Below are 24,747 nucleotides of genomic sequence, written 5' to 3'. Positions count from 1 at the left end.
ACAGATGGCAGACATATTCCTATTCCGTCCTCTGCCCACTTGCCACCGAGTACATCAGCAGAAAGGGATTCTTTTCCATGGTTATGCATGACCTGGTGGATCACTGGGGACACTTCACTGATGACAGTGTGGGCTGGTTGGGGAAGTGCATGATGCCTCATCTTTAAGAACATTGGACTTCTAAAAAAGCAGTAAGCAGGGGCATTCTTCCCCAAGTGGCACATAAACCTTGGGGGTGTTGAAATACCAATAGTGAGTCTGAGGGACCCAGCTTAGCCATTGTTCCCCTGGCTCATGAAACTATATACTGACCACCTGGACAGCACCAAGGAAAGAGTCAGCTACTCTCGGCTGATGCAGACTGATAGTTGAATGTGCATTTAGTAGATTGAAGGGTTGCTGCCTAGGCAGACATCCCCATCATTATTGCTGTAGGTTGTGTTCTGCACAGTATCTGTGAGGCAAAGGGGAGAAAAGCTATTGCCAGGATGGAGGAGTGGAGGTGGACTGGCTCTCAGCTGAATTTGAACTGCCAGACACATGGGCTTTTGGAATAACTCACTTCAAACTTATATGGCTGAGGGAGACCTTTAAAAAAACATTGTAACTGTCAGGTACATTATTGTTGTCTGATGTTCAAGGGTGGGTTACTGCCTCACTCTTTTGAAATCTAATGCTTGGTGTAATCTGTTTAATGGGGATGGGTGGGTTATTATATGCTGCTATGAATTCCATAATGCTTGAAGTACTTCCTTTAATATGGGGGGAAGGGGCGGCATTGCCCCTCCCAACATCTGTAATGCTTTGTCTAAAGATTTGAGTGTGTGTTCTTTATGGGCTACTGCTATAAGTTCTGTAATGTTTGCTGTACAGTAATAGAGATGCAGCATTTCCAAAAAATAGAACTTTATGTGCAAAGAAACAGTCAACAACAAGAGAGGGCCAAAAAGTTAAAACAGTCTAGCAACAGTGTAAACCATAGTTGAAAGCCCAAATCCAAAATGGGATGAAAGAAGTTGTCTGATCCTGTCATTTCCCCTTGTTTACTACCAGCATAGAGTGGTAGGGGTAGGAGTGCACATCATGATGCCAACTGTTGTGTTGAGGGGTCCGTTGACCATGGAGTTTTCCAAGGATTGTCATGGCTGTGGAGTCAGTGCTCTTTGGGCATGTAGGTCAATAGTATCCTGCAACGTTTATGTTGGCAGCCAGAGCAGACCCACAATGTCATAGACTCATAGACTTTAAGGTCAGAAAGGACCATCATGATCATCTAGACTGACCACCTGCACATTGCAGGCCACAGAATCTCACCCGCTCACTCCTGTAATAGACCCCTACCCTCTGGCTGAGTTACTAAGTCCTCACATCATGACTGAAAGACTTCAAGTTACAGAGAGCCTACTATTTACACTAGTTTAAACCTACAAGTGATCCATGCCCCATGCTGCAGAGGAAGGCAAAACACTCCTACGGTCTCTGCCAGTTTGACCCGGGGGAAAATTCCTTCCTGATCCCAAATAAGGTGATCAGTCAGACCCTGACTATGTGGGCAAGACCCACCAGCCAAACGCCTGGGAAAGAATTTTCTGTAGTAATACAGAGTCCTCCCCATCTAGTGTCCCCCAGCCAGCATTTCTTGTTGCATCTCTTGGTCCTTCTTCCTCAGCTGCAACAACTGATCCCTCCATTCTGGGTCTTGCTCCATGGTCACAGTCCTTCAAACTCTGTTTTCACAGTCCAGCGCTGTAGAGGATTGGAGGAGGTTGCTGAACATATCTTCCAGAGTCCTTTTCTTTCTTCTCCTGATCAAGGTCATATGTTCAGCAGGTGTGGATTGAGGATCCCTCACTGGCACTGCACCAGAGGCTACTGTTAATTACAGCACTAGATGTACAGTCATAACAGAAAGGGAGAAGTAAGTCTCAAAATTCCCTTGTATCATTTATATTAAAACCTTCAAAAAGAAGTGCTAATTATCACTTTTGCTTTGGACCTTCTTGGTACAACATGGCTTTACAGCTCAAACCATGCTTAATACTTAGTCCTGCCATGAGTGCAGGGAACTGGACTAGATGATCTCTCGAGGTTCCTTCCAGTCCTATGATTCTGTGGTGAATATGGCCAAGCCTACTGGGAAGGAGGACAGGGGAGTGATTTGTTCCATGAAAGTCCAATGAATAGTACAGTATTTTCACACGTGGTGGTGATGTTGGCTGATATCTCACTCCTGAGGGTGACTGGGACAGAACATTCAGCTGCTATTGGCATCCCGAAGCAGCCCGGACTCCTGTGCTGCTAGCTTGCTTACTGCAATGGTCCCAGCTGAGCTCATCCCAAGTTTCCTGTCACGTGGGGAGAAACTAGGCTACCATCCTTAGAAACGTTTGGGAGAGGGTCGCAGAGTATCTCCAGAAACTTTCATGGATGTCTCTGAAGATGACAAAAGGGTCATCCCTATTTAGATTTAAAAAAAAAAAAAAAGGTACTCCATATCCTTCCTGTTCCCCACTGCCTCACCCAGCAAGCCAAACAATTGAAAAGCGGATACAGACTTTACTTCTGTTTCTTTTACCTTCACCCAAACACAGGATACTTCTCTGAGGTGGACTGTGTGATCAGACTGCGATACTGTTTTTTTAAAATGTATTCCCTAACTCTGTTTTTTCTAATGCAATACCAGTAATCAATGAAAAGTCAATGCCTTGTTCTCCCCACAGGCCAAGGGGATCCAACACTTCTTGCCTGCTGCAGGCAGGAACATGTCTATTCGCTCTCTGTGTGTATGGACCCAGCATGGTCAGGTTGGTTGGTTGGTTGGATGCACACAATACAGGTGAGCTGCTAGCTGTACGCGCCAAGCTGGACAATCAGGAAAAGGTATTTGGAAAACATTCAAAGAGTTTTAAGGGCGGGGAGGGGGCTTCCAGTGTCTGTGTTCCTTAGGCACTGGGGCTCAAAATTGTGACAAGTGGCTACTGTCGCCAGATAAGAGAATTTGTGGGACAGCTGCTGGAGGATTGTTAGAGTCTACACAGATCATGCAGTGTCTACACTTCCACTGTGTCAACCTTGGTAGGCTGAGAGTGATTCTGTGATGCTCGGGGAGGTAGAGGTGTTGCGTCGCTGTAACGGGGTGCTTATGTCAGTGGAGGACAAATTTTGGTAGAGACACATACCTCAGTGCAAGTCAACTTACGTTGACAAAACTTTGTAATGTAGACCAGGCATAACTATTTGGATGGTGGGCTGTTAATAGGGATGGGAGGGGCATTTGACTTAAAATAAATAACTGTAAATAAATAAAAAAGTCACATCTGATCTTCTAGAAACTTGAGAAACATCCAGAAAATGGCTTCACTCCCGCAAGTGGAAACCTTTTCAGATTTATATAGAGGCTAAAATGGTGATTTGTAACTTCTCTTTTAGTAATTATTTTTTTCTTCTCTCCCAATAAACTGTTGTCTTCTGTCTATAGCTAAAGTGTATGTAGCAGCCAGCTACCTACCATGTTCTTGTACTGCAGGACTCTGTCTTTTCTCACCCATAAGGAAAGCAGTTTTTAACGATCTGACGAATGTGTAGCCTAGATTCAATTCATAATTACACCTTCATAATAAGACATAAGTTCTTGTAATTAGTTCTTGTGAAACTTGGAGGTTCCTTTAAAACCTCTTAGTATCTGTTTACTTTTGCATCTGAGATAGAATGTTTCTTTGTCGCTATAACAGAGTTTCTAAGCTTTCAGGCGTTTATGGTATGGAAGACCCACATACAGCTTTTCATAAAGACAAAGTAGTTTTGAGACTTCATAAAAGTTTTTGAGTCGGGGGGCTCAGTTTGTCACTTAATTTATTTATTTTCCCTAAGTTTGTAGTAGTTCCTGTCTTGCACATATAAATGTGTGATTCTGCTTGTATTTAGGATTGGTTAAAAATGTTGTGGACGCAGTTAGGAAGGCTCATTGAAAATCTGGCTTTTGTTTGATAGTTGGAGCAACTGTCTATTTGGCAGGCAAGTTGTGTCCAAGCAGACCAATTGATTTGCAGAGGAATGGCTGGTCAAGATGCAGATATTCTGTACAATTTGTGGGTGGGCATATTACAGATGTTGAATTTGTTTCTTACCAGGGAGGCCAATGTGAGTATTTCTGGAAGCTGAACTAGACAGGTCACTTGACAATCCCATGGTTCTCTCGGATCTTATGCCCCCTTCTAAAAAGAGTCTCCTTAAGACTTGGTTGTCATCAGCAGGAGCTTCTTTTTTTCTGTCCTGTGAACTTTCATTAGGCTAGTTCTCTTCTGTGTCTATCTAGAAGATAGCAAAACATTTGTATTAAGTTTAGCCTGTTAACTTTTTGTCAGCATTGATAGTTTACCACATAAAATAAGTTATAATACATTCTAGCTCTGAATTTTTATATATTTTGTGAATTCCTTCTTTACTCTCTGTTAAGAAATATTAGCAACATATTAAATGTTTGAGAGGACGTGAATCTCTAACTAGAAAAAATTAAAATTTTTTGTACCTTTCCTAAGAGTTTACTTTATCAGGAATCTAATAAAAGCAACCCAAGTATCTAAGCTTGCCTTTGAGTTTGGGATCAGTCTTCTTGGAGTACTGCCACTGCCTGAATTGAATGGTCAGAAACCTCTGTTTCTGGTGCGTACATACCACAGTTGCTTGGTCCCAAACCTTTGTCAACATTGTGATTTGTGGAGAATTTATTTTTCAGGTAGTTGACCCCCAACCCCTCAGGTGTATTCAACAGGTTCTGTCCAATGTCTTCATCCCCTTCATGACTTATTTATTATTTCTAGGCTCATCCTTGTGAACTATATTTGATATCAGAGGGTGTGCAAGTATCGTACATAAGTAGTTTTTTAACCAATTCTTTTAAACTATTCATAGTGTACAGTCCTCTCCTCATTCTATGTCTGAATTTCTAAAGATTTTTCATCAGGACTCCTGAGCTAAAAAATTTATTTTGTGTGTGTGCGCACATGTAGCTGTTTTTCCTCTTTATATTTTACATATGCAAGAGTCACTTCTAGCTTAGCATGAAATCACCTCTGTTTCACTTAAGAGATGTAGTAGAATTCTATAGTTGGTTGTATAAATTGCTAGAGAATAATATATTTGCAATAAAACATTTTTACTATAGAACAAGATGAATGCTTTTTTGAAATTTGCTAATTAAAACTATTTTTTAAACTTGATTTTTTTTAAGCGGATTTAATAGAAATATTTAAGGCTTGTTAAACTTTTGAAGTGGTATATCAATAGTTCTGAGAGTATTGCTTGCCTTACTATAGATTCTATCAAAGAATAACTTGAGGGATAACGTAATAAATTAGAGTTTGAAACAGGAAAGTGAAGGTCAGGTTGATCTTATGCTCAATTCATAGCAACCAATTTTAACTTTAATGGTAACTTGTCTTTGTTGGAGTTAAAGTACGTGCAAAATCACCAGTGTTAGGGACTGCAGTGTTTACTAGTTTTCTAAATGCAGGAGAAACTAATGTAGCTGTGACACTTTTCAGATTAAACAAAATCGGATTTCACCTTTTAAACTATTTTATAGAACAGTTCAGTGCAAAATAATATAAGGTTGTCACTCTCTGCTAAATTATATCATTAGCATCAGGATTAACTTTTATTGGAATTGTTTTGTCCTTCCCATCAGTAGCCTTGAAAACAAAATTCTGTAGTGATATTAGTGTCTTTCTAAACCATCTTCCTTTTGTCTTTTCTGGATAGTTGTTCTATATATATCTGGTTTGTCTGTCACTGGCCCCATCTGTATGCATTCTGAGAATCAATAGTACATTAAGGAAACTGACATGAGGAGGGAAAAATCATAAATAATGAATAACAGCCTTTACTGCTGGTGTTTCATTTCTGTTAAGAGGAATTCAAATTCCAATGAAGTACTAGTGTATTTCATAACCATGTTAAACTAAAAATCTTTACCCAGTGCATTAGTATTTTATTAGTCTATTTTTGTTTAGAAATAACATTTTGTAATGCTTAATTATGTGCTGCCAAAGAAAAAATAAGATTTCCATTTATTAGAGGTATTGTGCACAGAGTTAGAATATTTTATTAGAACTTATCTGCAGTCTACTGAGATGCAAGGGTTTGAAACAAGGATTTTGTTTTTGACAAGATCTCTTAGCTTTATAAGCAATAGCATCTTGAGAGAAGAGATTTTGTGGTATGAAAGACATGAAGTATTAATGGTCAAAGCTTGATCCTTGCACTTCAGTTCTGTGTATTAATATTTTTTCATTAGCTCTCTGCACTTCCACATCCTGCATATTGCTGGTAAGCATGCATCAGCAATAAGACTTTCTTCACCAATGTGTCTGACATATCTCTGAAATGTGACTGGTCAAAGCAGCAGCTGATTTTTAGATGTCGGTTCCTTTCAAACCATCTGAGTAATTTCACCTGATTTTACTTTAAATTTTCGACATAATGTGCTCTTTCAATGAATAGACGTGTAGAATCAGCACAGGAAGAGCAAAGTCCTTGGCAATACCAGCTCAATTGCATCTGCAGATGAGGATTTAAAATTCTATGCAGCAGACAGTACCTCAAGCAGGCGAGTAAAAGGTTATTGCATTATTTTGCTTATTTGCATCCATAGTCTTTATCTACAAAAGGTTTTTTTTAATTCAATTTGCAGTGCATGCTTATATTTAGATACTACTGGAAATTGATTGAATAGAAACATAAATATCAAAAGGGCAGAGCAAGGTGAAAGGGAGAGGCAATACTAGCTCAGTTCAGCTTTAAACCTAGGAAGGGGAGGGAAGGAAGCATAGGGAGCAGGAGAGAGCAAGAGAGAAATTAAGCTTTCAATGCAGTATGAAAACAAGAAGTTTTTCTTGAATATGTATGTTTAAGCTGCTTTCATGCCATCTATATTTTTTCTTAACCTTTTGATAAAGAGAATGCTATTGAACTAGACAAGCACTGATAGCTCTATAAATGCAAGTGACAATTATTTCAAGTCACATTATCCTGTAATGATTTTAAGCATTTGTGTTAATGTGAGCCCTTCTACTTCAGAAACTGTATTGCTTACTTCAGTAAGCCAGTTGAAATGATCTTTTTATAATATTTATAATACTGGCATGTTTTATCATATGGAAAGAAAAAAACAGTAAATGGTTCACTGATTTAGTACTTCGAGAAACACTGTCAAGTTTTCTGACTGAGAGATTAAATTATATAGATGAAATTAAGCAGGTACACAGTATTATTGAGAAATCATATTTTAGTTTCAGAACATAACATTTTTTGAAACAGGCCAGGAAGCCTATCTAGATCTGACTGCTCTTTTGAATTAGGTTTGCCTTTCTGTGTAACTCTTCCTCTGAGCCAAAGACTTGTCTAACTTTTTTTTCAAAGCTGCTTATACTAGATAGCTCTATTGCTTCTCTTGGGAATTGATAAGAGCAGGGTTATGTTTCAGCTTAAATTCCTTTATTGCTTAGTCCTTCTTTGGTTTAAATTTGTATTTGTTTTTTCTTAAATGTTATAGTAACTCACATAGCTTGGTAGCAGCAATTGTCATTTATCTTCAGAGAGTTGTATGCCTCAGTGCAATCTTTTTGTTGCATGTGCATTTTCAATTTAGAATAAGATTTTAAAATATATTTTGTAGAAAATCTATTGTAGAGTATAACAGGAAGACAAGTCTGTCATTCTTCTTGCATGTAATTGACAGGTCCCTCTTGAACACTAGAGTCATAAAAGGTCAACTGCTCTGATTGGCAGGTCAGGCTCCATCCAGAAATCCGTTCCCTGTTGTTGCTCTAAGCAATGCAACAGCAGTTCTTTTCCAGGTATTGAGCGGTTCTTGAATAGAGTGCATGGGTGATGTTGAGGGGTGTGGCTCTTTTCTGTTGGCTATTGGAATAGTGTGCACTTTGAGAGAGAACAGGTTGGATAGGCTGAGCTGGTAGAGTAGGTAAATGGACTTGAAGTGATGGAGGAGGACAGAAGCTGTAGTGAGTGTGCAATTTAGGGTGTCTGACACCTCGAATTTATTCTTCTGTTTTAGATGCTTTTCTTCCCTTTATAAACTAGTTAAGAGCCTTAAAATATCTTACCTTGTAAAACAATAGTCTGGGAATTTTTTTTTTTTTTAAAATGATGGATTTTGCTTGGTGATGGGACTGTGGCTGGTGTCCCCCCCTTTTTTTTGGGGGGGGGGGGGGAGGAACACGTGTTTTTTTTCTGTTTGTCAGTGTTAATTTCAGCCAGGGAGCTGCAGAATGAGGCAGGCAGCCAATTTTGAGTATATATGGGAATGTACCAGTTCTGGTTTCTTAAGGAATAAAGTCATCTGATGAGCAAGTCAATGTGTGGATGTGGCTGCAGCATTATTTCTTCTTTAATGAAGAGGCTGGGCCGTTCGACCTGCTGCTCTGATCTTCTATCTTGCAGCCACACATCAGACCAGTTACAGAGACTATCCATCGAATGTCCCAGTCAGCCAAAGAAGGTAACTATACATATTTATTTAAAATCTAAAATATACCATAAAGTAGATGCATTATAATTTGGACCTACATGAAAAGACAAATTTGAGATGTTCCTAGCAGTTTTCTTGACCTTGCAGTAGCTATCCAATATCATTTTGCTATCATCAAGTTATGTAGCAATAGAAATGTGCTGCAGTAATTGATTTTGTAATAGGATCAGGTGATTTACTGGCTACAATGACAACCACTTGCTTGCTTGCTCTGAAACGTGGAGCACTCTAATGGATGTTATGATTGCAGCCTAGAGTTGCTTTGAAACTGCTGGACTCTTAAAGATGCAGTGTCTCTTATCTGTGTCAAAACAAAAACTACTTTTAACAGTATTCTTCCCCAATGATCTTATATGATAGAAGCATTGGAAACTGACAGACATTTTAAAATTTCAGATGACTTTTCACATTTTAGAGAAATGTTCTGTTTATAGAATCAGAAGTCATCTTAATACATTTAATATACTACTAGCCTTTTTCTGGCAGCTATTTAATGCACATTTTTGTTAATGTGCTTTACTAATTTCTTGAGAACTTGGACCATAGCAAAACTAATTTCACTCTGTGTTTGGGGAAAGTACAAAGACAGCAATTCTCTTGACCATTTTATCTACATAGGGCATTGATGGGTGGGTAGGAAGCAAAATTCTGGCTCTGGTTAGAAAACAAACTCAACTGCTAAACTTCAGGTCAGGTTAAGGATTTTATTGTACGAAAGTCATTATAAACTCTGATATGAGTGAAATTGGGACTCTCAATTGGTTCTAGCCTTTGGACCAGCTCGTCTTATCCTGAAACTGAACCTGGCGTGTTAAGCTTTTATATCTTTTAGGACTTGTCTACATTACCCACTGGATCGGCGGGCGCGATCGAGCCAGCAGGGGGTCGATATATTGCGTCTAGTCTTGACGTGATAAATCGACTGCCAAGCGCTCTCTCATCGACTCCAGTACTCCACCGGAGCAAAAGATGCAGGCGGAGTCGACGGGGGAGCGTCAGCTGTTGACTCACCACAGTGAAGACACCGCGGCGAATAGATCTACGTACGTCAACTTCAGCTACGTTATTCACATAGCTGAAGTTGCGTAACTTAGATCAATCCCCCCAAGTGTAGACCAGGCCTAAGATTTGCAAAGTAGCATTCATTTGCAAGGTACATTTGTGAAAAGTAAGTATAAGTACAAAATATGCTCCTGTGTTTGATGCTAATTTATATTTAGTCCTTTTCAGTCAAAAACTTTCAGAATGTGTTGCTAATATATTTACCCATTGTTCAAGAATACTTCACTGGTAATCAGTGAAAAAATTACATGTATCACAGTACACTTACCAATGGAAAATTTCTGCATGAATTTTGAAGTAGGAAACAGTTAAGTTAAAAGGTAACTTGAATTATGGGTTAGTGCGCTAAAGTTTAGGTGATCATACAATCACCTCAACCTGAAAATATCAGTAGGATGTGTACAGTAAACAATTAATTGCTAAGATCAGCAAGGTGATGGTTTTTAAGGTAAAGTATAGAGTCCAGTGTTTCAAGCATTCCTTAAGTAATGTAATATTTTTCAGGGTTTATTTTATAGTGTAATTGTGACTCTAGAGAGACATAGGTCATAAAATGTTTTCTGTACAGGGTATTACTTTGGAGAAAGATGGTTTGATCCACTGTATTTTGTGTACCTAAACCCTGTTAATGTAGGGATCAGGGGTCATTTTCTGAAGTTAAAATACAAGAATTTATTAAACGTTAAGCAAAATATTTGCGAGTAGCTGAGTTCAGCAGTTACAAATATAAAATAGAAATGATGCTATTTTAAACAGTAAAATTGTTAACTTCATTAGGAAAAAGTAAGTGTGCAAACACATTTTAACCACAAGTTCACAATTCCGTGGCACTATAATGATGAACATGGCATAAATAAGCACATTATATTTCCAGAATGTTGAAAATTGCACTAAAAATGGTGATGTGTTATACTTGTTAATCACAGTGCCCATGACAGAACAGAGTGAGTGATGGGAATTTCCTTTAGGCTGCAGACATAGTGGCTGTTAAAACTAGGCCTAGCACTCTGAAAGTTCACATGGTGGACAGTAAATGTGTGTGTATGTGTCTATATTTTTGTATCAACATACATATATAATAAACTGGAAGTGATATGGAAAATATGAGACAGATTCTCAGTAGAATCTTTACTTCAGTGGAGCTTTGTCAATTTACAACAGGTGAGGAACTGCCCGTATGTATTTAGAGGTAGCATTCTTCTACCATCTTCTGAAAGATGTTCAATACTAGCTGTTATGGTAGCCCTCAGTCAAAGATCATAAACTTTTTTAAAGTTTATATCCTGCTTTAATATCATTCTAGTACCGTAAGAACTATACTGTGAAAACATGAACCATTAGAATAATTTAATATGTAATGTAGTATTAAATGCATTATTAAAGTAAGATGGAAACTGGCTTTAAATTTTAAATTGGATATACATTTCTTTATACCTCTATCTCTATGTAAATACACACACTAATGAACATAAATACTTGTTAATGGGGCAGAAAAATAAAAATTCATAATTATCCATTTTTTAGCATGCTTAGCAAAGTACTTTTTGTATGAATGCCAAGAATATGGTACACACATGGCTTTCCTTTAAATTAAAGGGGAAACTAATGCTTTTGATCCAAAACTTGTCTTACCTTGAATAAATTCTTTTGATGAATGGCCTTCAAACCTTAAAATGTTTTTGGTTTTAAAATTGCTGTCTTTGCAGGTAAAGTTTCTTTTAAAAGATTTTTTATCTCCTCCCCTTCAAAAACAGCTAGGAACTATTTTTGTAAGATAAACAATCAATATAAATTATGGGCATGTTAGATGCTGCTATAGAACTTTTAATGCTGTTCCCAAAGATGTGCTTATAAATAATGTTTCTTGGAAGGACTTCTGAAATATATTGCATTGGTTAAAATAATACTGCTGAAATGATAGTATCACAGTTTTTAGTGTATGGTGATACATTTGCATAGCCATAGTCCCTTTTTAAAATAAACTAAATTAATCTATTTTCAGATTATTAGTAGTGATTTATTTCTAACTGCAAACACCTAAACGGTTCTATTTATCAAGTTTTTTGAGCTCACAGCAAAAATGTCATGCAAGGCTCGCTATGGCGGTAGTACCCAAATATTGGAATTTTTTGTTCATGACATTAAGAATAAACATTACCAATATGGTCTCATCTTTAAGTAGAGAGCACAGACTTTGATAGTCACCTTGTAACTTGACATAACTAGATAGCGCTTGTTAGTGAGTTGGACAGGGAAAAGTTACAGCAACGTGTCATCAAAATACACTGAAATTTTCTGTTTTTCCCAAATAGTAACCTTAATTTTAGACATCAGTGGTGTGGGTCTGACAGAGGTAATAAGGATCTCTGATTTGTCCCTTAACAGGGAAAAGGTAGCAGATCACTTTTTAGTTACTAAGACAAAGGGCTGTGTCCTGAAGAGGACGCAGTGGTCCTTGGGACAACACAGGTCCTGGAGCAGAGGTGACGGTGGGCAAGACACCACCTGAAGAGGGGCAGAGCTAATTCCCAGGACAACCAGCAGGAAGCGCTGCAGTGGTGAGTCAAGCCCCCAAGAAACCTATTGATGAAAATTTGAGGAAGCCCACTATACTGGTATGCCACAACCAAAATTTGAACTTAATACAAGTATATTAGTTCTAGAGCACTGGAGTGTTAAGAGTCCTTCAGTTTCAGTTAAGTGAAGCACTAATGCTGCAGAACCAGAGAACCATTCCCCAACCATGTGCAATGTACTGTAATTCAGAGTCCAGAAGCCATATTTTGGAAGGGTCAGTTCATACCACAAGCACCCCAAGGAATTTATTTAATTAAACAGCACAAGAGAAGTGGATTGAGTTTTAACATCATCTTTTATGCACTACGGACTACTTCAACAACTGATTGATATGTCTTGCCTGTAAGAATGTATTATTAGGACTAAAATGCAAGCATGTATATGATTTTATGTTCCAATAAATAAACTGCAGAGTTTCTGTCCTTTCAGTTCAATGTCTAGGGCAGATGTATTAGTAGGAGATCAGTTTTGCTAGTACACCAAACTTCTTTAATCCATGTCACCTCCATGTTGTTGGTGACGCAAGAATACTAAATACTACCATATCTTACCCAGGATTTTATAAAAGGGGGTGAAGGATAAATAAGTACAACTCTGAAAGAAATTTCTAGATGGATATGGGGAAAAGGCACCTTGGAATTTTTTAAAGAATAAATTAGCTCTTTCTTAAAATATAAAACTTTAGATTAGTTAGTGGGCATGGACTAGGGACAGCTAACTGATGTGGTTGGGTAAATAGCCAAAACATGTTTCTGGGTAGCCTAACTTTCAAATTTTATATCCATAATTTTTCTCAGTGAGGGTGGTGATTGCTGTGACTGTCAAGTAACACCATCATAGAACCCAATCACATTAGCCACGCCATCAGGGTCTCGTTCACCTGCACATCTACCAATGTGATACATGCCATCAGGTGCCAGCAATGCCCCTCTGCCATGTACATTGGCCAAACTGGACAGTCTCTACGCAAAAGAATAAATGGACACAAATCTGACATCAGGAATCATAACATTCAAAAACCGGTAGGAGAACACTTCAACCTCTCTGGCCACAGTAAAAGAAAACAGACTCCAAGGAGAAACTGCTGAGCTTGAATTAATATGCAAACTAGATACCATTAACTTGGGTTTGAATAGAGACTGGGGGTGGCTGTGTCATTAGACATATTGAATCTATTTCCTTAAGTTAAGTATCCTCACACCTTCTTGTCAACTGTCTAAACGGGCCGTCTTGATTATCACTACAAAAGCTTTTTCTCCTGCTGATAATAGCTCATCTTAACTAATTCCCCTCTCACAGTTTGTATGGTAACTTCCAACTTATCTGTGTGTGTATATATATCTATATCTTACTATATGTTCCATTCTATGCATCCGATGAAGTGGGCTATAGCCCACAAAAGCTTATGCTCTAATAAATTTGTTAGTCTCTAAGGTGCCACAAGTACTCCTGTTCTTTTTACAATCATTACAATCCTTTTGACTAAATTTTCTCTCTATCCTGATTCTCAGTCAGGTCTTTTAACACAAGATCATTCTCTGTGAGGAATTAGTAAAGACTTGATCAGTAGAATTGTACTGATGATTTCAGTGGAAACAAGAACTGGTCCATAGTGAGTTGCAGTGTTCATTAGGGACTTATCCAACTCTCGCTGAATTCAGTGGGAGTTGGATTCTGTCTGTACTCAGAAAAGTGACTCTAAAAATGGAAGCGTGGAGTTCTGTTTGACACAAGTTTTGAGACAAATTTACTCATTTTACAAGTAAAAAATAGTTGTTTTTTTCTGAAATAATTATCAGTGGAAACTCCACTTTGAGGTCTGGAAGCTTGACTGTGTTCTTTCTGATTTGAACAAAATCACTAATAATAAAGATTCTGCAACTGATATATGAACCAGAAAATAATTCACTCACTCTCTCACAACTGTATATGGCTAGTAGTAAAAAAATAAAATATAAACTATAGTTGGTATAGTAAGTGATTGAAATCTAAACAAATATAGATATAGATATCCTAAATAATAAAGTGCCACTTTTAATATTTTGGGCTGCAACAGACTTCAAGGTCCCCTGTTGATTTTTGACACTTAAGTGTTTTCTCACCCAAGCACTTCAAACAAGCACCCAAACTGCCAACATCTCATCTTTTCTTAGTGCACATTTTTGATGATCCATATACTATGTAACAATGGCGTTTTAATTCATTTAGTATGCTTGTCTTCTTTACTCAGTGCAATGGTTCGCCATCACCCCAACTTTTGCTCTTTTCATGTAAGTACTTTTGTTTCATAATGTTAGGGATATGAATTTTTGCTCTGTTGCTCACAAAAGCTTATGCTCAAATAAATTGGTTAGTCTCTAAGGTGCCACAAGTACTCCTTTTCTTTTTGCGAATACAGACTAACACGGCTGTTACTCTGAAACCTGCTCTATAGAGACAGGCTAGCTCTGTGTCTAACACTTGGATAATTGGTTGCCCTATGTAAGATACAATCCTGCAAGGTGCTGAACACTTCATATGAGGAGTTGAGTGCCCTCAGCGCCTATCAGAATTGGTCTTGTAATGAAGAGTGAAGAATGACTGGCTGTGGGGAGAGTATGGTACGGAATTTACCACATCATTTTGTGTGTACTGTGTATGGCTGTAAAGCCAAACAAGTGCTCTCTACAAGTAAAAGATATTATAGTTTTGTGATGTTGATAAAACTTAAAGCTTCTTATGGATGCAAAGAAAAGTGTGAATTTCTTTTTCAGGGCTTTGTTGCAAGGAAAATGTTTAGATAGTTTGGGTGTCTTGTCTGGAATGTGCAGCTTTAACTTTGCATTCCTTGGGTTTACCTTTGTTGAATATTAATATTCTTTAAAGGTGGTATGCACTCAAAGCACTGACCTGTTGTAGATGTAAATTCACCTTTATTATAAGGTGCCCTGTTTTAACAGCGAGAGTAATTAACCATTGGAACAACTTAGCAAGAGTTGTGGAGTGGATTCCCCGTTGCTAGATATTTTAAAGTCGAGTTTGGATGTTTTTCTGAAAGATACATGCTCTAATTCAAACAGGAAATAATTCAGGGAAATCCTACAGCCTAAATTATGCAGAAGGTCAGGCTAGATGAGTGGTTCTCAAACTGTGGGTGGGGACATCAGGGCTAGTGTTTAGACTTGCTGGGGTCCAGAGCTGAAGCTGAAGCCCAGGGGCTTCAGCCCTGGGTGGCAGAGCTCAGGTTACAGGCCACCCACCTAAGGCTGAAGCCCTTGGGCTTTGGCCCCTGCCCAGGGTAGTGGTGCTCGGGCTTTGGCTTTGACCCCTCCACCCTGGCGTGGCGGGGCTCAGGCTTAGGTCCCCCCTCCTATGGTCGTATAGTAATTTCTGTTGTCAGAAGGGGGTCTCAGTGCAATGAAGTTTGAGAACCGCTGGGCTAAATGATAACAGTGGATCCTTCTGGTTTTATAATGTATGAATCTGGTGTTGTGTGAGAGAATTTTCTTTAATCTTTTCCTTTTTCATGGTTGTAAGTTATGCTAGAGAAGAGCCCTGTTCCTGTTACTCCTAGGAATTCCAATTGAGGCTACCTGAAGAAGTCTAAAGACAGAGACTTAGTAGCAGGGCTGACCTGATCTGTCGTCAGGCCCAACTGCTCCCTCAGATTTACCTTCCACTTAGAATCATAGAAATGTAGGGCTGGATGGGACCTTAAGAGTTTATCTAGTCCAGCCCCTGCACTGAGGCAGGACCAAGTATACCAGACAATCCCCAAGAGGTGTTTGTCTAACCTGCTCTTAAAAACTGCTGGGGATTCCACAGCCTCCCTTGGAAGCCTATTCCAGAGCTTAACTATGCTAAATTAAAAAGTTTTTCCTCATATCTAACCTAAATCTCCCTTGCTGAAGATTAAGACCATTACTTTGTGTCTTACCTTCAGTGGACATGGACAACAATTGATCACTGTCCTTTTTATAACAGGCCTTAATATATTTGACAACTGTTACCAGGTTCCCCCTCAGTCTTCTTTTCTCAAGACTAAAATGCCCAGTTTTTTTTAACCTTTCTTCATAGGTCAAGTTTCTAAAGCTTTTATTTTTGTTACTTTCCTCTGGATTCTCTTCAGTTTGTCTACATCTTTCTTAAAGTGTAGCCTCCATAATTAGAAGACAATACTCCAGCTGAAGCCTCACCAGTGCTGAGTAAAGAGGGACAGTTCCCTCCTTTGTCTTACATATCACGCTCCTTTTAATACGTTCCAGAGTATTAGACTTTTTTGCAGATGCATCACATTGGCTCATATTCAATTTCTGATTCACTAAAACACCCAGATCCCTTTTTTACCCTTTTTGTAGTTGTGCATTTGATTTTTTCCTTCCTACATGTGGTACTTGGCTTTTGAATTTCATCTTACTGATTTCAGACCAATTCTCCAATTTATCAAGGTCATTTTTAATTCTAATCCTGTCTTCCAAAGTGCTTGCAACCCCTTCCTGCTTGGTGTCATCTGCAAATTTTATGAATATACTCTCATCCAAGTCATCTAATGAAAATATTGAATAGTATGGAGCCAGCACAGACCCTGTGTGGGAACCCACTGGATATGTCCTCGCAGTTTGACAGACAACCAGAGACAGAGAACTCTTTGAGTATGGTCATTAAAGCAGTTATACATCAATCTTCCAGTAATTTCATCTAGACCACGTTTCACTAGTTTGCTTGTGAGAATGTCATATGAGACTGTCAAAGGACTACTAAAATCAAGAGACCATGTATGTTGCTTTCCCCCTGCCCTCCATCCACTAGGTGTATCCACTTGTCTAATCCCTCTGTGATAACTGGTGCTTTAGAATTAACTCTCCCTTTGTAAGGTTTGATTTAGTGACGTAAAATGAATTTAATGCAAAACCAAATCTTCTAGTTTTCTTCACAAGACTTATGAGTTCCTTTCTGTCTTTTCCAGAACGTAATAATCCTTTGTTCTGATCAGAACTTCACTTCCCTCTCAGCTCCCCGCCTCCCAACCCAAGTGGACCTCTGTAACCCAAATACCCCTATGGCAATGTGGTTCAAAGGAGTTATATGGATCTCTTGGGTCTGGCATGTACATTCTAATTGGCCAAAGAATGTCATGTGGGGTCTCAAAAAGCCAGTTTGTGTTTGTCATCAATATCATTGTGAAACACATGGACGGATGTTATGTAAGGAGTTATGAATATACATGGAAAAGTATGTTCTTAAAGTCTGTGTCTAGATGCTACTCACCAGAAAAGGTGAAAAACAGGTTTGCTGTCAGACAATAAATGTCAATCTGAACCAAATGCAAATGAAGTAATGGGAGAACTTCAAAGAAAGAAACTAACGAGAAGAGAAAACAAGCTGGTGGGTGGAGGGAAGAACCTGATTGTGAGGTGCACATCAAAGACTTACTCTACTACTGTATTTGTGGGACAAGGAAGACTCCCTATCACCGTTGACTGAGGAAGTGAATTTGCTTCCTGAAAGAAGGGTCTCAGCCAGGCTTGGTTGAAAATGCTGAAGTGAACTTGGGGTGAGATAGGTTTCAGAGTAACAGCCGTGTTAGTCTGTATTCGCAAAAAGAAAAGGAGTACTTGTGGCACCTTAGAGACTAACCAGTTTATTTGAGCATGAGCTTTCGTGAGCTGAAGTGAGCTGTAGCTCACGAAAGCTCATGCTCAAATAAATTGGTTAGTCTCTAAGGTGCCACAAGTACTCCTTTTCTTTTTGGGGTGAGATAAGCTTCGTTATGAGATAAGCTTCGTTAAGTTAAGTTTAGTCTGTAAAATGTGTTACAACTTCATTTTATTTGTAACCATTTGTTTCCAATATTCTTATTCCCACTCATTTGAATCTCCCTTCTTCGATCATAACCTTATTCTTGTTTTCATTGTAAATATATATAAGCACTATGGCATTAAGCAAAGTGGTGATCTTGAGTTGAATCTTACAAATGGTTGTATACTGTTCATTTGGGAACAGAAAGCCTGTTAATTCTGTGAGTGTTCAGTGGATAAGGGTCTGGACACTGCAGGGAATACTCTGAGGACTTGGGGGTTGTTGTGTGCTTATTGATGCCTGTACAGTGAGAGCGAGGCCTGTGGAGGCCTGGAATGCAGTGCTTGTGCTGCCAGAGGCTGGTGGTTTCAGGGAGCTAATGCACAGCAGGCACGGACAAGACTTCCTCACGCCAAGGGCAGGTGATGGTGTGGTACTTTGCAATGCTTGGTACTCCTGAAGGAGCGTCACATCTTTTCAGTCCTGTTATTAGGGCTTTGTCTTCCTGCCAGTCCTTTATAGCACTTCCAAGTTGAAACTTCTCCCTGGGCCACCACTCTCTGCAAGGGTCTCAGATGAGGCTTTCTGCCTGCAGGCTTTCATTAGGCCTTCTGCATAGGTGCTCCAGAGAGTCCTTTCCAGGCTCCTGTCTCACCAGCAGGCTCCCCTAACTTCTCAATATTATCTAATCAAATTTCTGCTTATACTAGTAACCTGGTCACATGAGTGCCACTTGACATTTTGGTTACCTCCCATCCGATGGGACTGAATGAGGTACACTTGCCACAGGTACACTGGAACACACATCTGACTTAATCAGTTTCCTGTCATTGCAGAAGCCTTGGCATTGGTGTGCTTTTGTCCTCCTATTCTCTCCCGGTGGCACATAATTCTTGAGGTTCCTGAGGGTTGAAATACCTTGGTCTTATTTCGGTTGTTAGTTTTAGTATGTGGTGCTGGGTGGTGTTGGTTGCCTGTGAGATACAGAAGGTCAGACAAGATGGAGTCTTTTTGGTCTTGAATTTTGTGACTGACAGGTTTACTTCAGCGCCGGTGTCTTGTTACAAGCTGCCTTTGTTTTCTGGGCTTAAAGTCTTATGATGATCAATGCATATTCAACCAGTCTCAGAGGGGGAGTCTGCAGACATCTTAATGTGCTCAAAAAGGGACTACCACTTCCTCAGATCTTTGTATGTCAACAGGATCATACATCTGCAGAACCTAGGATGTGAGATGGAGTGCAATTCCCTTGTCCTCAACTTCCTAATGTTCCAAAGGCTGGAGCTTTCCTCCTCAAGTCTTGGAGGGAAGGTGGCAGGCTGGAAATGAGGCAGACAGGAGGCTTGGGGGTTAGCAGAACAGATGGGCTGGGGAAATAAGGGAGAACCGCCTTGCTCCTCCTGTTTCCCAGTCTCCATGATGAGTGCTGGGGAGTGAAGAACTTCTTCCTTTGTCTTATGTCGCTTCCAGGGCTCCATGAAAGGGTTTGTGAAGAATGAAGATTTATTTACCTGCTTCTCGTCCTCCATAGTGAGACTCAGGATCTTCAGCCCTCTCTCAGCCTCTAATTTCCATCTTGAGAGTCGTAATGGAGTACATTTGAGATCTTCCAAAACCCTCTTCTCCATCAGAGGCCTCCCTTGTGAGCATTTACTAGGCTTCTATTCCCCCTCCTCCTGGAGCCTTAAAATGCTCATCAGAATCCCAATCTCCTTGCCTTCCCTTGGGCCATAAACTCTTGAGCACCAAAGGATCTCAAAATAGCCTCATTTGCCTCCCAACAAACCAAAATAGACTGATCATGGGGATTAACAAATCTACCAAGGCTCATATAAGTTAGAAGGAGTTCACAAACAAGACCAGTGAGGCTCATAAAGAGGATCAGTTATCCTAAAGGTTGCTGGCAGTTCTCCCCTCCTGCAGACCTCAGTAGGTCCACAAGAAAAGAAAGAATGGCTACTTGATCTCCTCTCAGCGCTTTATCCTATCCAGTATCTTTGTCACCTCCACCACTCTCCTCTAGACTTCCTACATCGGTTATTCTAAGATCTGCAGGAGTAGGGCTTCCTTCCTCTTGACCCAACAGGTCTGAAGGTCTTGAAGTGGGGGGAGCAAGGAGTCATTTGTTCCTTGCCCATGAACCTCCTGATGTTTGTGGGTAGGAAATTACTCCAACGGCCCTCAGAAGGTTTCTTGGGCCTCCTTGGAAACATTTTGATTTACATTTTTTTCCATTGACAGGCCTCTCTGCTTGATTTGGGGTACATTTTGTGGTCTACATTTGTAAGGAAAGGGCTTGGGGAGTTCATACAAATTTAAGTCCTGTATGGGGAGGTGGGGAGGAAGGCAGAACGGGCCAGGGTCAATGGGAGGAGTGGTGACCCCGGGGGCCAGAGCTCGAAGCCCTGCACCTGGGGGCCAGAGCCCAAAGCTCCAGGGCTGAAGTCCAACCCCAGCGCCTCCGGAAGTGTGGGGAACTCACTGGCTGCCTGCTTCTCCAGTGTTTGTGTCTCCAGAGGGGGGCCCTGGGGAAGGGCCACTGATTTGCTCCTACTGGCTCCCAATCACCATCAGGAGGCTGTGGCCACAAGAAAAGCCCTTGGTGGGCACTGGATTTACTTTCATTTTAAAAATGTTGATCTCCAACACTTGCTGTCCTATACTAAGCTAGTCAGAGCAGTTATCCCATAGCCATGTTACAGATTCAGAAGTTAATTACTACTCTCTGCAGCTAGATGTGTTCTGGGCACTAGATGGAGGTTGCCAGGAAACTAAATTGTATTTGTATTTTAAGTGGCAAAAAGTTTATTCCTTGAGCTCTGAATACCTCTGTTTTCAGTGTCTTTTAGAAGTCTGTTATCTTAATTCACTTCAAATCGTGGGCCCCAGACCTAAATTATACCTATATGCCTTTTATTGTTGATTTCAGAGGCAGTAGTGGTAAGTGAGGGCAGGTAGCAACATCAGCCTTATATAAAGCAACTCAGTTGCATCCTTAGATAGGAAGTGACTGCTGTTGCTCCATAATGTCCTCTTAAAAGCTGCCTCTAATGCGTCAATCCTTTCTTCAGACATCCCTTCTTTTACCCTCTTTCTTCATCTTTCGTTTATGGCCCTACTGGTCCCTTGCCCCTTGGCAATAGCATTTGCTGAATTCCAGAGTTTACTGACTTCTATGATTTTATGAATTAATGATTTTTTTTTTTTTACTGACACTTCTAGCAAGATGTTCCGTCTGGCAGGGTTTGCTAAAGAAATATAGTGGTTTTAGAATTAAACGGTTTGCTTGCAAAATTTCTGTGCAGAGAACTTAAGCGTTGTTGTCGTAGTTCAGGGCAACCACACCTGTATTCTCCCTATATAAGCGCACAAAGGTACCCACTTTTAGGCTTTCAGCTCCCCTGCTGTTTTGTCTCCTGGCAGGAGAAGCATGTCTCTCTCCCTTCTGACTGGGATATTTCCACTCTGCACCATTCCCTGCTTGCATTGTAAAATCCTCAGCAAAGTCAGACTGCCTAAGCAGGCCTGCTTTACTTTTCTCTTCAGAGATGGTAAACAGTGTAACTGTTACAGTTAATTTACCACACAGCTCTTTCTAAGGAAGCACATTTATTCTTAAGGTAAAAGCTTTACAGAGATAACATTTAGAAAACAATAGAAGAACCTATACGCATGCTAACAAGGTATCCACCACCTGACTCCAATAAGGGCTCTGGCCGCTGAACAGTCCAATGGCTACAAGTAAGTCCTTTTGCTTACAATAAGAACACTCATGACTCTGTAAGTTACTCCTTTATGCTGCTTGGGCCTTTTGATCCTGGGAATTGGTAATTCATAGATAAAGGTTCCCTTCCTAGATGAAGCTTCAGAAGATCAGGTCCAGAGGGGTGGGCATTTGCATTCACCTTCTCCAGGTATTTCCTAGGAAACTTACTCAACTGACAGTTCATTCTTGTCGTAACCCATTGTTTAAAAGTCTTTTGAGCCTAACACTTCCCAATCCTTACATGAGTCATGTGTCCTGGACAAGTTACATAGAATCCCACAATAACACTTAAACATATGCATTTTTAATAGAGTGAACTCCTAAGATACTTAAACTTACTTCAATAAGGTTTGTCTACAATATTGCAGAAATTGCCATTTCTATCACAGTTAACTTTTTTGAAAGCCCAAAAGTGCGCTAGGTGCCACATTAGTAAGGCAAGGTGTATGTTTTACCCTTTTTTTAAAAAAAAATGGAGTTCAAAGCTTAAATTTTACATGACACAACTCCTGAGTTTCAAAAACCAGACACAAGGAGGGGAGTAGAGAGAGGTGATGAGGGTAACAGTAAATAAGATCATGTACTTACGCAGTTAGGCATGAATCCTGCTTGATGACTTTAACATTAAAAAAAAATAAAATAAAATAAAGGTCCTAATCTTGGAGTTGAGAGTGTAATCTAAAAGACAGTTACACAGTGATAGAATGTACTGGGAAGCCCCACAGGAGTAACTTAATTTTTAAATTTAATCATCTTTTGTAAACAGCAAAGAGGAGCAAAATCTTTGGAGGATAGATTAGTAAGGAGGCGTTAGTGGGCTGGAGAACTGAAAGGGGAAAGCATTCCATGTGTAGGAGATATCATCAGAACATTCACAGAAGAAACGGGAGGAAGGGAAGATTAATAGATTGAAGGCCTGAGAGACTGTTATGAGCATCTAGTCTGACCTTCTGTGTAATACAGGCCAAAGATTTCACCCAGTATTTCCTGCATCAAACGTACTTGTTGTTTTATATAGAGCTGCTTTTTTTTTTTTTTTTTAAAGGTAAGCTGTTCAAATGATTCATTGCCCTCATTATATATTTTTTAAAAAGTGCCTTATTTCTAATTTAAATTTGTCTAGTGTTTCCCAGACCACTGGATCTTGCTATGCTTTTGTCTGCTAGATTAAAGAGCCTTCTGTGACCAACAGTCTTCCCATGTAGGTGTTCGCAGATCATGATCCATGATTGTAAAGCAGGTTTTCCAGACCCTGAGTCATTCTTATAGCTCTTTACAGACACCTTTCCGTTTTTTTGATATGCTCTTAAAAGTGTGGTCACTAGAACTGGGCACAGTATTCCAGTAATTCACAAATGTCATATACAGAAGCAATACCACCTCTCTACTCCTACTCTGTATTCGCCTGCTTATACCTCCAAAGATTGTTAGTTCTCCTAATTATGGTATCACACCAGAAGCTCATGTTAACTTGGTTATACACCATTACTGTTAAATCCTTTTCAGAGTCACTGCTTTCCAGCATACAGTCCTCTATCCTTTAAGTGTTACCTACATTGCAAATCTATGAACAAAGCTGTCTTTCATTTGGCTATATTAAAATACATGTTGTTCAAATGAGCCCAGTTTACCAAGCAATCCAGATAGCTCTGTTGAAATGACCAGTTCATACAATTATTTACCACCACTGCCAATTTTTGTGTCCTCTGCAAACTTTACCAGCAATGATTTTATTTCATATCACTGATAAAGATACTCAGTAATATTGGGCCAAGAACAGATCCCTGCAGGACCCTATAAACAGCCCTTTTGGATGATGATTTCCTATTTACAGTGACTTTTTTTTTTTTTTGGTTGAAATCATCCGTTTTTAAACCCATTTCATATGTGCTACACTGAGGTTTTTTTGTACTTAACCAGAATGTCACGTGGTGGTAAGTCAACCCTCTTGCAAAAGCCTAAGCATGTTGCATCAAATAGTTACCTTTATCAACCAAACTTATCTCATGTTAAAAAATCAAGTTTGTTTGACACAATCTGTTTTTTTCCATAAAACATGTTGACTGACATTAATTATGCTACTTTCCTTTAATGCTTGACTGTTGCATTCCATATCACCCTTTCCAGTTTTGTTTGACAGTTGTATCAGACTAATCTAGGTAATTTTATTTACTTTTTAAAAAATATTAGCTCCAGTGCTCTGGCACTTCCCCAGTGTTCCAAAACTTGTTAGTCAATATCAGTGGTTGACAGAACTCTTTGGATAATTCTTGGACAACTCGTGATGAATCAAGGCTGCTGATGTTGTAGTAGAGGAAGTGGAGAGGCACAGAAAGGCATCACCTACAATAACAATTCTGTGAAAATCTCATATTGGTGCTGCTCCATGGATAGCTTCAACAGTGGAAGTGCTAGGGTGGAGCAAAGCATGTTAATCACCATATTCTGCTTATGGTTAGGTGATGCAGGATACATTCCTAGCAGTCAGTCTTCACTAGTATTTGCAGTGTTCCTGTCACTGGTAGAGTTGTACTGGTGGTATCAGTTTAAGGGAGGTTTTAACAGATTTGTGACAAACTCTAAGATGTAGGATTGTAGAAATTGCCATGCAGGTCAGATCTGAGGCTCATCTACTCCAGCATCCTGTCTCTGTTGTTGGCCAGCATCAGAAGCTTCAGAGGGAGATGCAAGACACCTGTAATGGACAATTATCAAACAACATGATTGTTGGGGGAAACTCACTTCTTAACTGTCACAGTTCAGGGAAACTGCACTTATATTCCTCCTCTATGGGTTCTGCAAGGGCACCCACTCTCAAGCATCTGGTTCCCTTGGCAATCATCTTTCTTGGTTGGATACCCTTCTGACTGGAATATCTCCAGGCGGAACAGTTCCCTGCCTTCACTGTTATTCTCAGCAGAGAGAGACTGCCCAAGCGGGCTTGCTTACTTTCTCGTCTGAGACAGTTACCAGTATGACCACCCACAGTTCTAGTTACCACACATCTCTTTTTATG

General features: G+C 39.7%; 1 protein-coding gene across 5 annotated transcripts in view; it reads left to right on the top strand.

Moving 5' to 3' along the window:
• FBXW7 (F-box and WD repeat domain containing 7) overlaps nt 1-24,747 on the top strand; it is a 286,522-nt gene that overhangs the window by 64,249 nt on the left and 197,526 nt on the right. The window contains exon 2 of one of the 5 annotated variants that reach the window (XM_077815368.1): nt 2,721-2,880. The exons of the other annotated variants lie outside the window; for them this stretch is intronic. Within the exon in view, the coding sequence (XP_077671494.1) occupies nt 2,797-2,880 (84 nt within the window). The 5' untranslated portion in view covers nt 2,721-2,796. The remainder of the gene's footprint in view (nt 1-2,720; nt 2,881-24,747) is intronic. 5 annotated transcript variants of the gene reach the window in all.

The sequence above is a fragment of the Eretmochelys imbricata genome, chromosome 4 (assembly GCF_965152235.1).
Source record: "Eretmochelys imbricata isolate rEreImb1 chromosome 4, rEreImb1.hap1, whole genome shotgun sequence".
In the NCBI taxonomy this organism is placed as follows: Eukaryota; Metazoa; Chordata; order Testudines; family Cheloniidae; genus Eretmochelys; species Eretmochelys imbricata.
The sequence above is the reverse complement of the archived record's forward strand: the minus strand, read 5'-3'. Positions and strand labels throughout refer to the sequence as shown.